This window comes from Apteryx mantelli, chromosome 5 (assembly GCF_036417845.1).
Source record: "Apteryx mantelli isolate bAptMan1 chromosome 5, bAptMan1.hap1, whole genome shotgun sequence".
NCBI classification, from domain to species: Eukaryota; Metazoa; Chordata; class Aves; order Apterygiformes; family Apterygidae; genus Apteryx; species Apteryx mantelli.
Genome location: NC_089982.1, coordinates 74,253,497 through 74,268,875, shown reverse-complemented (window position 1 = coordinate 74,268,875; position 15,379 = coordinate 74,253,497). Strand labels below are relative to the sequence as shown.

Here is a 15,379-nt window from a genome sequence, read left to right as displayed (position 1 = left end):
AGTCATGTTCTGGCCTCCTCCTCTAAGTTCTCTGTATAAAAACTGAGGAGAAAATGATTTTGAAAGTTTTATTAGCTTATGTTTCAGAGACACTTTCTGTGTTGCAGACAAACTGAACACAGTAGTTAATATTGAAACAGAAATGCTTTGGAAGTCAGATTCTGCTTAAGCTGAAAGTCAGATCTGCAAACTCTGCCTTTGCTGCTGCTGCTCTCCTCCTTGCAGTGTCTCGCTCTGGTGGTGAGTGCACCAGTCTCAAATGCCCTGAATTGTTGCTCCTACCCATCCTTGCAAAGTTCAGTGTTTGTATAACAACACTGGAAACATGAGTCACTTATTTTACCCTTAGTACTACTTCTAAAGGCTGTGTGTTTAGAGAAGTTTTTAAAAAAAAAAAAAAAAAAAAAAAGCAGGATTAAATATCTGTTAATGACCTCTGTGCTGCCGGTTGGTGTGTTACCAGTAACAGAGCCTACCAGGGCCTTCAGCCAATCTAGAGCTATCTAGGTCTGTCTGTAACCACTATCGTCTTTCCAAACTACCTCCTTCTGTCACTGTTTCTACTTGAGGTGAATTTCTTCATCCCAGTATTTTTAGAAAATCTCAATTTACTATCATAAATACTCATGCCTATATCATATATTTACCACAAAGTATAATATATAGTTGATGTAATAAATAAGCTACAGTTTCTCTGTATTTATTTTTAAACTTGCAGATAGCTGGAGTTTGCCTAAATATGAATCTCAGATCTAGTAGCATACCATGCTTGAAGGGGAGGAGGAGGAGAAGGATATTGCTAATCAATTCTTACAGTCTATAATTTAGGCTGAATCTAAAATGGATCTGTTCTGCTAGGTGCCTGATATGTGGTCAAGAATATGGAAATTATACAAGAGAGTACTACTGTTTTGGAACTAAATATTTCACAAGAATAATTTACATTTTCCCCTGCTTCATACGGCCTTCTACCCAAGCAACAGATACTTTCCTAAACCTAATGGTCTGCCTTGAAGTCCCCTTTCATGTGCTTCTGGTATGTGTCTTCATGCTGCTAAAGCTCCTTTGATCTACTTCTGGCCAGTTTCCAGACCATCTTTTAATTCCTTTTGTGAAATTTCCATACCAGCTTTAATTCCTGCCAGAAGGCAACTGTTCCATCTCTGTTCAAGCAGGGCCCCAAAGCTTTAAATTCTCAACATGTCTCTCTCTGGAAGTAATACTCTCTGCTCAGATTTAGGAGAAGGCAGGAATATATAGATCCCTGGCAGCACCTGGGGGAGAAATAAACAGATGGAAGCATAGGCATTCCTTCTTTGACCACGGTTGTTCTCTTTCCTTTTGTTGCTTAACTTTATTATAGTGGTGTTTGGCTTTTATCTGCAGTACTTGCAACTCTTCAATCTCCAGAAGTCTTTATTTTAAAACTGAAAAGCAAAACAAAGACATAACTCATTTGGCACACTGTTTGTGTTTGCCATTCTTTCTGCTGTCTATATTTATACGCATTGAATCCTGTGAGAGCAAGACCCTGGACTTCCATTCTTTTACTACCATTAAAGGACACAGGTGTGACTGAAAATCATCTTGGACTTAGAATGATTTATTAATCTATATATGAACCTCAGATGTAAGGGAGGGGTTTTTTGAGATTTCAAGAGTCCCTACGCTATTCTACTGAAACAAATTTCTAACTTTGGAGTGAGATCTTGCAGGCTTCCTGGGTAAAGCCCTAATTGAGTAGGTTAGTATCAAAACATTTCTTCGAAAGTTGGGGTCAGGACTTTACCCTATTATCATGAGGGAAAAGGTAATAGTGTTTCTTTTATTCAGTCTCTGCCCTCAGAATTATCCAAATAAGGTATAGAACTGGAAGTGACTGGAAATAATGACACTTGCATGATGAAAGATATGTATTTTTTATCTTGGTTGTATTTTTTTTTACTCCATAAGCTTTTTAAAAAAGTGAAACGCTGCTTGTTTTTGTTAGGGTGGTAAGATCCATGTTTTTATCAAATGGAAACAATTTCTTCTTTAAAATCCAGACAGGTTACTACAGTCCTTATGTAATCTGATGTAGTATCCAGTGAAGTCTGTTAAAAACCTGCCATTGCCTTCAGTGGGATTGGATCATGGCGCATAGTCTTGTATAGCTGTACACACATATTGTAAGTCCACAAAAATATTTGTGTATGTACAGACACATATTTTTCTTTGTACTTTGGGAGTACTGATTTTAATCTGTACATCTATTTTTTCTAATGATGTTGTCCAGTAACTTTAGTTAGTTCTGTCTTCCATACCACATTATATATGTTGTGCGTACGTAGTATATAACTCTTGAACCTGCAAAAGTTTTTTTTTTTGAAGCTGTTATTTGACTTAGTGCAAGAGCAGGTAAGGTAATTGCTTACAAAAAACCTTACTAGGAATCTCAGAATGCTGGTTTTTCAGAAATTTTATACCATTATTGTTTTTGTTCTTTAGGATAAAAATAGAAAAAGATGGGAATTTGTCTTAACCTCACTGTATCCAGAAATCTTAGTTTCTAGAAAGCTTAGATTTTCCACATGTTGTCAGGAAACATGAGTACATTCTGCAGTTTCACAAGAAGAAAAATCTCGGGAGTTGAAGTTATATAGATTTCTTCAAGGTGTTAGTTAATCTTCTTAAGGTTTATTGCATTCCTATTTAGCAGCAAACCGTATGTTTAGCCCATAAAGAATTTAATCTGTAACCAAAAGATCAGATTTTCCATAGTTACTGTAACATTTAGAATTATAAGATAATTGTGTTTCTTTGCATACTGGGTTAGGAAATCCTCATGCATAGTATTGTTTTAATTTAGCATGTTATTAAAGTTATCTGATTCCATACTGTGACCTTAATACTGTCTTTGCAAGTTTCCTTAGGAGTTCAGTGTGTGCAAATTTACAATAACCTGGGTGCAAACCCATTTGTTCTTGACTATTTTGCCTTCTATTTGCATGTATTTTACCCTTTCTGCTTACTGTTTTCTGTTAAATACTCTTATAGCTTTGCTTGAAGCAAAGCTACTGTCCAGATTTCCCTTTGAGATAATGTTGCTTCAGGCTACTTTTTAACTTTCTGAAATGCAAAGTCCTTGTAGTTCAATTTTTAAATGTGTGGAGTTTTTTTTCTTCTTTTCTAGATTATAATGCCTGGACATATTATCAGTTTGTTATTCAAAGAGCTGATAAATGTGTCTAAATTGTATTAATTTATGTTGCAATAGTATTCAAATTAATGCTAACCAGAAGATCTTTTAGTAGTTGAGCAGAACGAAGGGTGTAATTAAATCTCTATGAAAAGAATTACAGTGTGTATCATGAATACCAGTAACACAGTTTCAGCCCTAAATACTTTTTTTGTTAAGGATGTTTTCCAGGTTTATCTTGTATCAGAACTTAGAAAAATGTACATCTTAACAAATTATTAATCCCCCCCCCTTGATTTCCTGCCTGTTCTTATACTAGGGGGTTTGTGCTGATTTATCAGGTGTATATTCTATCCCCAAATTACACTTTTATAGCTTCCAAAAAGTTTATATTGTATCATGGCAACACAGTGATTCTTTGTGCTATGTGCAGAAAGCTTAATATTAAGCTGATGAGTAGTCTTATTGTAGTCAATTATTAATGTTAAGAGCATGCCAGCGTGCTTTATTTGGTTGAGGCATTACCTAAAAAATGAACTAACAAGGTATAGACTATGACTGAAGAATGATCACAGTTGCATTGTTGAAAAAAGATTGCATACCAAATCCAGAAGTAGTCTTCGGTTAATCAGTTTTAAAAGCTGTGGTTAACACTTCTGTAACCTGGTCCAGTCACTTGTGCAAGAATATCAAGCTTTTGTGGTCAAATCCAGTAAGCAAGGAGATGAGTTGCTCTTTCTAGCTCTGGGTCTCTGAAGCCTGTTTCCTGGAGCAGATTTTGTGTCTTTGCAGCTCCTGTGGGTTTTTTGTGTTGCAGCATGGGGTGCACTGGCCCAGCCCTTCAGAACAGGTGCTTGTTTGCTCAAGCATGTTTCTACAGAATCTCGCTTGGCTGTGGCCACTCAAAGCTCATTAGTTAATCTCTTTGAAGATATCATGGCAGATGAGCAAGGAGCTTAGCAAAGGAATTTTGTAAAAATTGTTTTTCACAGAATGCCAGAGGGTCTCCTGTCTTCCAAAACTGACATTTCGGAGAAGTACAGGAATAGTGGTGGGACAGGGCCTCTGGAAGTCTCTAGTCCAATGTCTCACTTGCAGCATGACTTTGCCAGCACTAGATCAGATCAGCCCTGGATTTGTCTGAGTCCTGAAAACCTCCAAGGAAGGAGATTCTGCAGCCTGTCTGAATAACTGTTCCAATTCTACACTACCCTCCTAGAGACAAAGCCTTTCCAAGTGTCCAGTGTGAACCTTCCCAGCTGCCACTTGCTCCTATTGTCCTCGCTCTATTGTGCCCCACTACCAAGAAGAGTTTGTCTCCTATGTCTTTGTAATCCTCCTCAAGTAGTTGTAAACTGCCATTAATTGTTCCTTAGCTTCCTCTTCACCAGGCGAAGCAAGCCCAGCTCCCTCCGTCTCTCTGCAGAAGTTTGAAGCGCCTGGCCATCCAGCTCACAAGACTATTTGAAATATACCAAAGAACCTTCAACGTATCTGCTTCGTGTCATGAAAGGTGACTTCTGGATTCTTTTCTTAGTGAAAAAGATGGCATTTTTATCTAATACCTCAAACAGCAACACTGGGAATTGCATTTAGTGTGCAATGGACTTTAAACATATTGATATTCTTTTTAGGGTGTATAAAAAAACCATCATAGGTTCTTAGTAAAGCCATAGTATATAGTATATTAAAACTGTCATTATTCTTTTTTTTCCTTGGATAGGCTTTTTGCTCCAATAAGGCTCAGGTACCAGCAACATAATTTCTAGTTGCTGGAATATGGGCTCCCAGCTTGTAATGACTAACATGATTCAGCTTTAGATGCAGATTGTCAGGCCCATTTTTCTTTACCAGCCATGTTGACTGAGAGACCAGGTGAGACTAAAATCCACAACTGTACTTTGCTGTCGCATTTGCAGGAAACAGAAAAGAAAATGTTCAGTCCCCAGCTGAATGTTGTCACTGTATGAAGAATGGAGATGAGGAATCCACTGTTTGCAGCCATGGATGCATAAATTCATTCATCTAAAGGTCCACATAATGGACCCTTCACTTTTTTTTTTTTTTTTTTTTTTTTTTTGGTAATGGGAATTGAAATGTAGGTTTTCTTCATTTCTCAGAAGGAAAATGAACTATAGAAAAATGAGTGATTTCCATAGGTGCCATAGGAAAATTTCTGGTGGATCTGAGAACTACGTCCAGGAGCTGTCTTTGTGTGCACAGCAGGTTCTCCCCAGTATTTAAACAAAGAGGAAGAAGGGAAATTCTAGCTATTATAGATGGGAGAAGATGCAAGTTCATCCTAAAAATAGCATGTCTGGGAAGAGCTTTCAGTTTGAATTGGACATCTCTCTGGAACGTGCATCTTTCATACATGGAGGAATCATCTTTTATATTCAATGAACTACTTTCCTAGATACTGAGAGTGATCCTGCCTTTTAAAAGTATCCCGCATGATTAAAGTGCCTGTTGAAGTGCATGGGATATTATGGAATGAAAAAAAAAAAAAAGCAACATGAAGAGGTCAGTATAAACTGTAGGAGTTGCACTGTGGGAAGAAAAGCAGGAGGATGTAAGCAAAGAGGCCCTCAGCTCTTTGAGACATTTAGCGCTTATGACAGTTAGCTTGCTTTTGAAACAAATGCAGGTTACCTTCAAAGGGTTGAAGTGTGTGTGGCATCTGATATTGTTGTAGATTGCTAACGCAAGCAAAAATCCACGCTGAGGCTGTTTCAAATTGCTATGTGGAGCTCTTGCTTTCAATTGTAGCCTTTACATGTTTGTCTGTTTTTGAGGGAGGAAAAACGCATTTACAGTTGTGGTTTTGGATGAAACCTGTTTCTACTGCTATCAGTCTTTCCAAGGTTTATTAGAAACTACCCACAAGCATTTTAAAGCATTTTAGTTCTTTCATTCTGCAAAGCAAAACATGCATGATATCTGTGCATTGTTATTGGAGCAACTCGATTATTTGTGTGTCATGTTTTTTTGGGGGCAGTTGGTGGCTCTAAAAGGGAGATTAGACAGTATGTAAAACCTAAAGTCATCAAGGTTCCACAGAGATTATGGCTTTTTCTGACACTCTTGATATTTTTCTCATAAAGAAAAGAAATATTTACAAAAACTCCTGTTAATGCTTAAAACAAGTGCTGTCTCATTTGTCCCAGCAGCAAAACTGTAATTTTTGCTCAAAGAAGTTTTGCCTATTTCTGGTCTTTTAACCAGTGCAGTTAATTAGACAGAGCTATACTTGCCTAAATTCACGCTTTGGGGGAAATTCTTTGTGATCATGACTGCCAGTGAAGTAGCAACCTGGAAAGTGAACAGCAGAACTCATCTGTAGTGCTCTGGACACCATTAATCTTTGTCCTGTTTTGTTAAACCAACTTGCTGTATCTTATTTTATATTTACATAATGGGTTTATAAATATAGTCTTACATGTGTGCACTTTCCCCCCCCCTCCACCCACCTTATAGACACCTCATCCAAATATCCTGGCCAATTTCTTATTATCTTTACAGCCCTAATCATAATCCAAGGTAGCAGATCTTCAGAGGGACTGATTTGTTGCTCTAAAGTGCTTGGTGTGTTCAGGGCTGGTCATTTTGGAAGGAGAAAGCAGTATGCTGTGGCAAATAAAAGAATAAAATAAAAAAAAAAGAAAGTATCGTATGTGGTGTCTTGTCAGGAAGTGAGCAATATCTACATCTTTTTGCCCCAATCAGAAGTGAACAACTTTATTTTATGCCTGCATGTGCCCTTTAACGTTCCCCAGCTGAAAGAATTTAAGTAATTTAAAATTTAATTTAAATTACTTTAAAAGAAATTTAAGTAATAGACATAAGAAAAGTTGATAATTTTTTTTCCTAATCAAGCTTCTCTGATGCATTTTTATAATTATCCTTTTCTTGACTTACTTTCCATGCTTTTCAACTGCCCTGAGTTTTAGATAAACTTCACATTTTAGAGGCATTGCCTTGTCTCTCAGTTCACTTGCAAAATTACCATCGAAGTTGACCAAAGTTGAGCAAGTGCAAGGAAGTCTGATATGGTTCCAGTTAATTACTGGAAATTGTGCCTGCTTGCGAATGTCAGTATGTATTGCACACTCCTAGAATAAAATGGTTGACCGTAGGGTAGCATTCCTCTGTGTCTGAACCTGACAAAAATATTTCTCCTGACAAAAAGCATCGTGGTACTTGTTAAAGATACACAGAGATCACACTTGGAAGCAAACACACTTGCTTGAGTAAGGTTTGGAGACTTCTTAGATTCCTCACCACACTCAAAAGAATGATTTATGCATGTATTTCAGAAGGGTTTTTTTCTTCTCTCTCTCTAAAGGACTGTAATTTGGTATATACAAATCATTTGTATCTGTCAGACGAAAAATTGGTGGATGAAAAACATCTTTCCGGCTGGAACCTAGAACTGTTTTTTTTAGCTCTTAGAATTGGTTCTTGGGGTAAGCCAATTTGGACTAATGCAGCAGTAAAATAAAGTAGTTCAGTGGAATAGGCGAGACAGAAAGGGAAAGAACTGTTTCTCTGTGCGGGTGATCCCTTTGATAAGGGTCTCTGTGAAGGAACTGTGTAAGGAACAGGCTAAAAAACTTGCCATCCTGAAAGGCAGGGAGGAGAGAGAGACTTACCTGATACTGGATTATGGCAGGTGTTTGTTCACTTTAATTAATTTTGGCTGTAAATCTAAATCTGTAAATTTTGGGTGTAAATCTGTATCTAGTTAAAGTGATGCTCAGCGGCCATATCCCAACTTGCTGCAGGTACAGGGTAACTGGCAATCGCACCATCAGCTCGTGAACCAGAGAATCCAGCCTACTGGTCAGGCAGGCAAGTGGAGCTCGACAGAAGCTGTGAAACTAACCCAAATATTTCAGTGGAAGATGGGAGCTCTTTCCCACACCCCCAAGTGTGCTAGCTTGAATCAGGCATTGACAAATTCATTTCTTTTTCCTTCACTTGTAGAAGGTGCTGACTGACAGCCCTGGAAATTAAGTCCTCTATTTCTCCACAGGCCAGGTATAGCCAGGGCAGCAGCAATGCGAGCTTCCTCACATTGTCCTGCCAATGCTCCTCAGCCCAGTTCTGAAGAGGTCACTTCTGGAGGTGAGTGGGTGGAGGAGTCTCTGTCCGTGCAGTTGCCACTGCCCGGCAGTGGCTCTTGCAGGGTGCACGGCTGGACGGAGACTGCCCCCTTGTCTTGAATGAACCACCAGTCCGTACTAGGTAATCACTGTATGTGACATGAAGCAGCGTGGGTTGGATTCGTTGAGGTTGCATTATTCTGCTTGACTGCTGTCACCTTTTGATATTTCTTTGTGGTTGGATGGCATCTTTGTGTTTTGCCCCACTTTTTTCTTTTGCACTGTTTTGTTTTCAGAGACTTTGTCAATGCTTTATGTACACGTCTCCAAAGTAGCATGCAAATAACTGAATGCAATCTCGTTGTAAATGTGATACAGAAAAGCAGTTACTGATGGCAGCCATGTTCACAGGAGGAGCTTTAGAGCACTAGACCAGAAGGCATGCTTTGAAACACACCAAAAATTGATAAGGAAGTGAATGTTGGTTTCCAATATCTAAATGGACTACTAGGTTTCTGTTATAAATCCATATCTTAACGTTATACCTCCTTCATAATTACTATGTAATTTAGATATTAATACCCATTAAGCTGGTACACTAATGTTCTTTTTTTAGATTACTGTACAATTAATACAGTCTATCTAAAACAAGTTAGATGTGCAGCATCCTACACTGTATCAAAGTATTGGGTATGTATTACAATTGCAGTAGATAGTTGTCATCTAAAACAGAAGGTGTATGCTAGACCATGTCTACATATATACAAAGAAATAATACAAGACCAAAATGAGTTTTCAGAATAAAAAAAATGAGTGCTCATGTATGTGGCAACTGAGTTTTCATATACATTCTTGGATATATTTATCTAAGTACTGTATGGTTCAAACACAGTGCATATTATTCTGTTTTCAGCCAAACTTGACTCTCCTAAATATACAAATACAATATAGAAAATGGAAACAAAGGCTTAGCAAGACTTTAAGGCCATGGAAAATTACTTCTGTAGCTTCAGGTGCTTCATGAAGGATTTGCAACAACTTGATTATCTTCTATAGTACATGTAAAAGGAAGTAGGTCTGTAAATCTGTTTAACTCTGTTTATGTGGCTGTTTGTAAACAAGTATGATAACAAGAGGATGTAATACAGTTCAGTAATTGTGTGAATTTAGCATTATTCCTGACTGTTTCCACAAGATTTGAAATGAGAAGAGTTATTTTCCTAACAGGAATAAACTTTCTGAAGGGTTTTCTTACCTTTTTTACTTTTAAAAATATAATTCAGAATATTTTTCATCCCATATATAGCTGTAACAGTTCGTGACTTCTTTTTTTGTCAGGGTAGAATGGAATACAGAATTTGGCTCATAATTAAAACTATCTATAGAATCCTGTTGGGAATTAAATTGGGACCGATCCATAAATTCAGTTTGAGTGAAGAACAGTTTGAGGAACCTCATCATGAAAATACAGGGCATTAGATAATATAATATTAGGTGCATTCACTAATAAGTCACCTTATTTAATATGTTTTTATGGTGCTAATAAATCACTGTGCCATTCTTTTTCAGTTCTTGCAAATGCGCTGCAGGTCACTAACCTCTTACTAAAACTGATAAAGCCAGTTAAGTCCAGAGCTGACCTCCTGCTCAGCTGTGTGACCCAGATCCAGAATCTAAACCTACCTTTAGGTCATGTAAAATTTTGAAGATAATTATATTACTTTTCCCAATTAAATCCTTCTTATAATATACTTTATTTCAAATTCAAGTTCAAAATTCATTTAAACTATTGTCAGTACAAATACAGTAGAATGATAAAGGAGATTATTTTCTTCACATTGGATTATTTTCATACTGCATCTCTCTTTCTGGGTATGCTATCCTTGAATTTTAATTAATACAGAGCCTGATTTTTCCCATATATTTACCTTGAATAATGGTGATCTAAAGGAGCATGCTTGTAAAACAAGGTATTACCCAAAGCGTGAGGAGATATGGCAGGCTAATCCTCGTAACCTTGATCCTGCAGTCCTACCTTGTATAAGTAATTCTGTTGACTCCACTGTGATTGGTCACATGAGCAAAGGCTGCAGTATTAGGCTCACAGTTATAAATTGCTGTCTTAAGAGCTTTAGTTTTATCAACCTTCTTTGCCTCCAGTTATATCCTAGTGATTTTATAGCCTTGCTGGTTATGTCCAAGGGTTGGGAGCAAAGGAAAGTTAAACCAGTCTTTGGAGAGTTTGTATAAATGTCTTTCTTGAATTACAGTGAATTGGTTTGAAGCTTTAGGTTCAATTCACCAACTCATTTTCTTACAGGCAACAGTACAACAGTAGAGCTTAAGGGACATACCCAGAATTTTGGGTCCGGTGCCAAATGGAGAGGTTGCAGGCAAGGAATAAGCAACTCTACAGATTCACTTTGAGTAGTATGTGGACTACTGCATGGCTGCAGTTGGGAAACCCCCATACTAAAATTTTGTTTTATTTGTTTGTTTTTTGTCTTTCTATCTGTCAAGATAATATAGATTTCCCCCTCCCCCCCCCCCAAAAAAAAAAAAAAAATATGCAGGTGATCCAGAAGTGACTTTGCTTATTCCCAATGTGTTGCAGGTATCTTTTAAAAAGTGTTTCTCTAACAGGTTAGGAGCTAGAGTGGAGTATTTCAGGAAGTGTGTGGTGGTGTAGAAAGAACTGCATAAAGTAAACTGTTCAAAAGCAAGCATTTATTTGATGTGCTTAGAAATGTTTCATGTGTCAGCACTGGACTTCTAAAAATAAATGATTGAGAAGCAGCAGAAGGAAATCACATATAATCTAATCTTTGTGTCACTGCTTTCTATAAGGAAATGGAAGACTAAAGAATCAAAGCTGTTGGAAGCAAAAACTAATTATTCAGAGCTCAGGCTATGAAACAGATTTCAGTGATTTACCATGTAATTATTGTAGGCTCCTAGAATGTTACCATTTAATATTACTTGTGATCGTTGGAATGACTGTCACCTGTCTTTTCAGGTTGCATAGAGGATTAAGTTTTGACCCTTCATTCATCTCTAGGTTGGCAGTTAAGTCCAGTCAACTTCATTAGTGACGAGGGTATCAATATCAATTTAACAGCTGTATAACAGTGTATCTGGAAAATGTTTGTCTGTATGTTTATTTAGTTCCTAGTAGTCTGCAGCCTTATTCTGGCATCTGTAAGGGTTCAGGTGTTTGCACACGCAGAGCACGTTGCAGGAGCAGAGCCAATGCTGTGGAATCTTCAGAGCGGGAAATGCATTTCTCTGTTTGCTTGGTTCTCTGCACACAGAAATCCAATCCTGCCTGAGACTTTTGGGCATTCCTGTAATATGGATAATAAGGAAATATGTATTTATTGCAATTTCTGCACAAGGAACGAATAAGCAAAAATCCTAGATCCTACAATAACAAAGGAATTATTTCACTCATTTATTTTGTTTTGAGAAAGTAAAGCGCCTAGGAAACTTGGGCCCATTGAAATGGCTTTTCAGAGTCTCACCTTTTGTTTTTGTTGCAGAATTTTTGAACTCGGATGTTGAAAGCAATTCAAGAGACAAAATATTGCAAACACAAGGTGAGATGTGCAGACAAAAATAAAAAGGTGATATAGAATATTAATCTTTTTCCAGTGTCCTTATTAGAATGGCATTTTTAATGAACATTATGAATACAATACATATATCTGTCATCATCTGCATTCCAGAAAAACATAACCCACAAATCAGAATTGAGTTTTCATATAAGACAAAATGTGAGATCAGCCACAAACCCAAATTAAACTTTTTTTTTTTAATTGGGCATTTTTCTATTCCTAGGAAGACTAGTGAGAGCTAATGACTCAGAACTGTTGAGGTTGGTTGAATCTATGTTTTCAATAAAGAGGCTTTTCTGCTTTAGTATATAAATGTAGAAAATTCAGAGTTAACAGAATAAATACTGAGACCATAGAAGTGTGAGAGCTGCTGGTGCAAAGGAGAGGTTTGTTTGCTCTTGAACACTGTTCACAGTTTCTGACTTTGGCTCATCTGTTGTCTGTTTGGAGTTGACAGAAAATTTCACGTGTGCATTACTGGATGTTGCACCAGGAAGCTATCACGCTTTGTAGATTTTCATTTACCTGGTCAAATAGGTAAGGTCTTCCAGGGAGACAGGTAAATTAGGAAATGCATTCTCTTTTGAAATGCTTAACACTGTGCATCAGGAAAAAGAAAAAAACATAAACATTTTTAAAGGACAGATGCATTTTAATAGGCACTTCAGTAAAAGATTAATGGATTGATTAAAATTCATCTGTAGCGAAAAATACAGTGATTAAATTCCAAAGAAATTGATCTGAACTTCCAGGAAAAAAAAGTGAGTGACCAAATTTGAGATGATAGCTGGTATTATAGAGCAAAGATGGCTGTAATTTACAGAGTTTGCCATAACATACTCTGCCAGATCCTATCTGTGGATATTTGTGTGCAGCGCTGAATGACATAATGACATTTATATTGCTCAGTGGTTTGCCAGAGAAAATTGATTTCACTTATTTTTCTAGTCAAGTAGCAGAGAATGTTACAGTGTATTCTGGCATATTTTAACCAGGATTGGGAGACCCAGGCCCCATTCCTGTCTGGGACTGGAGCAGTAGAGAGAATTCTGTGAGCAAACTGTGATTCTGGATAACAGTTGGTTTTCTGGAAAACTCTAAGCTGTTGTTACTACTACGGTCTAGACCAGCGTTGTATGTGAGGAGTGAAGGAGAGGGGATGCTGGCTCAGTGAAGAGGTACAGGCAATGGTACTGTGTGTACGGGACCAAGCGATTTTGTAAGAGTGACAGGGAGGGCTGCCCGCTTAGCTGACTGGGAGAGCCTGATGGGGCAACACGCTCCTACCGCTGGAACTACGAGAAAATGTTCAAAAGACTTCATGCGAGGTGCAAAGGTGGTTTTGTTGTTCAGTTGCAGTCCCTGCAGCCCAACTTGGGATGGCTGGGGGGGGAAGAGTGTGAAGGTCCATTTGGAAGAAGTTTCTTCAGGATTGCCTCCTGCCAGTGTCGTGCCAGTGGGGCTGAGACATCAGAAGGCCTTTGGAGGCCCCACAAGGAGGCTACTGCTAGATTTTTGCCAACGCGTTTTTTTCCTAAGATGGCCTCACAGCTAAACACGTGTGTGAAAGAAAAGTGATGCTGTGGCCTGTGCACTTTGCCTCTAAGTTATATAGAGCTGACAGTGTAGCGACTGTGTCAAGAGCACTGTGTACTGGGTAACTGTACCCCCGAACGGCGTAGTACGTGATTTGTTATTTGGAATAATCTCAGTTACTGTGAGTGGTGAAAGTGTGTTTTTTCTTATACCCCATAGAGGAATCTGACACGAGTTCAAAGCAGACCTTGTACTGGCTTTGAGCTGAACACTTCCGAGGAATACAAGGTAAAAGAAGCTGGGTCATAAATAGAGTTGTGCCTTGCCTGCAAGTAATAAAATTTTTCAACCACAGTGCTGCTGGTGTCACTCTGATGTAGATCATTATTTTCTAGTATTTTCCTCACAATGGTATTTTTCTTCCTTAGTATTTATACTATTTTGCTTGTTCTAAGCATTAGCTTGGTTATACAGAGTCTGTGTTTAATCTCTGCTTATAGATGAGGCTGTTCCAACTGATCCTCAGTCACTGACCTTTTTCACAAGAACATAAGACAAATGAATAAAATGTTATTGTTTTAACGTTAGGTACAGAAGAAGTTTTCTCTGTTTGCAGGATCAGTTTTGTGGTGTCAATGAACTGAATTTTATTCAGCTTAATTTTGAAGAGATGTGCAAAAAACCCAGACAAATTGCTATTTCAGACAAAACTGCATGGAAATAGGAGTGAAGGACTGATTAGCATCAACAAAATCCAAGCCACTGAAAAAAAAAAACCTCTCCCATACTGAATAGTTTAATAAACAGTGCCAGCTAGCAGATATCCGTCTCATATGACTGCAGCATCACAGTTTAGATTAGAATTTTTGTGTTAGTGCAGAATAAGAGATGTCCAAATCTATTCAAAGCATGCAAGCACTTATGCTGTATACTTCGTCTGGACAGTAAAGTATGTCTTACTCTTTTTTTCCATGAGTCAAATAAACCTAAAATCTAAACAGAACATTTGGTGGTGGTGGTGGGAAAAAAAATCACTCGCCTTCCCCCCTCTCTCTCTCTCTCTCTCTCTCTCTCTCTCTCTTTTTTTTTTTTTTAACAGAATCCAGTGCTGTGCTAGAAGGCACAGAGAACTGTGCTATGAAACCAAACATTTCACTAAATTCAGTATTGGTGATTTCAGCTAAGTGAAGATTTCCATGGTACCAGATTGGATATAATCCAAATGTTAGATGCCACATAAAAATGTGTGATGAATAGTGGGGTAGGGAAGAAAGATGAGACTTTAATGGTGAAATATTAGAGTTTACTCATTTAGAAGCAAGTTACTCCTCAGCCAGTCCCATGGAGTCAGAAAAGCCTGGCAATGCCAGGAGCATGCCCAGCCATGCCTTCAGTGGCGGCAGCAGCAGCCAAAGAAGGAAAAAGCCCTACAAATCTTTCAGAAAAGCACAGCATATTCACAACTCTGGTGGTGTGTACTGCACCTGCTCTGCCCCAGAAAAGGACAGCCACTGGCCTTCTGTACAAGCTGATACCTTTAACACTTTAAGGGTGCAGTTTACAGAGAAAACAAAATAGTGAGGGCAGGAATGGATGCATATATCAGAGGATAGGTTAAGCCAGAGAAGCTCCAACTTTGCAGTGTTTTTTTTTTTTTTTTCTTTCCTCAAATTAGAATAGGTGTTGCATTTAATTTTAAATTTCTATTTTCTTTGACCTGTCTTTTTCAAATCTGATTGAGGGAAACAGCATGTTCCAGGGCTCTGCCATGCATCTGCAGTTTTAAATGCTTTAGGATTATTATGGGGTTTCCATGGTAATTTATTCTTATTTTAAAAATATGAGCCTAGCATGCATGCATCTGTTGTATATATTTGACACTTTTATTTCAATAATCTGTTCCTAGACATATCCTTTCAGTATACCTTACCTGCTGTGCTTGGTGA

At 37.9% G+C, this 15,379-nt stretch overlaps 1 protein-coding gene across 3 annotated transcripts in view; it reads left to right on the top strand.

The window, feature by feature from the left end:
• PPP2R2C (protein phosphatase 2 regulatory subunit Bgamma) overlaps positions 1-15,379 on the top strand; it is a 203,586-nt gene that overhangs the window by 72,088 nt on the left and 116,119 nt on the right. Inside the window, exons 1-2 of one of the 3 annotated variants that reach the window (XM_013960046.2) lie at positions 4,643-4,691; positions 8,214-8,305. The exons of the other annotated variants lie outside the window; for them this stretch is intronic. Coding sequence (XP_013815500.1) covers positions 8,239-8,305 — 67 coding nt within the window. The 5' untranslated portion in view covers positions 4,643-4,691; positions 8,214-8,238. Of the gene's footprint in view, positions 1-4,642; positions 4,692-8,213; positions 8,306-15,379 lie in introns of those variants that run through there. 3 annotated transcript variants of the gene reach the window in all.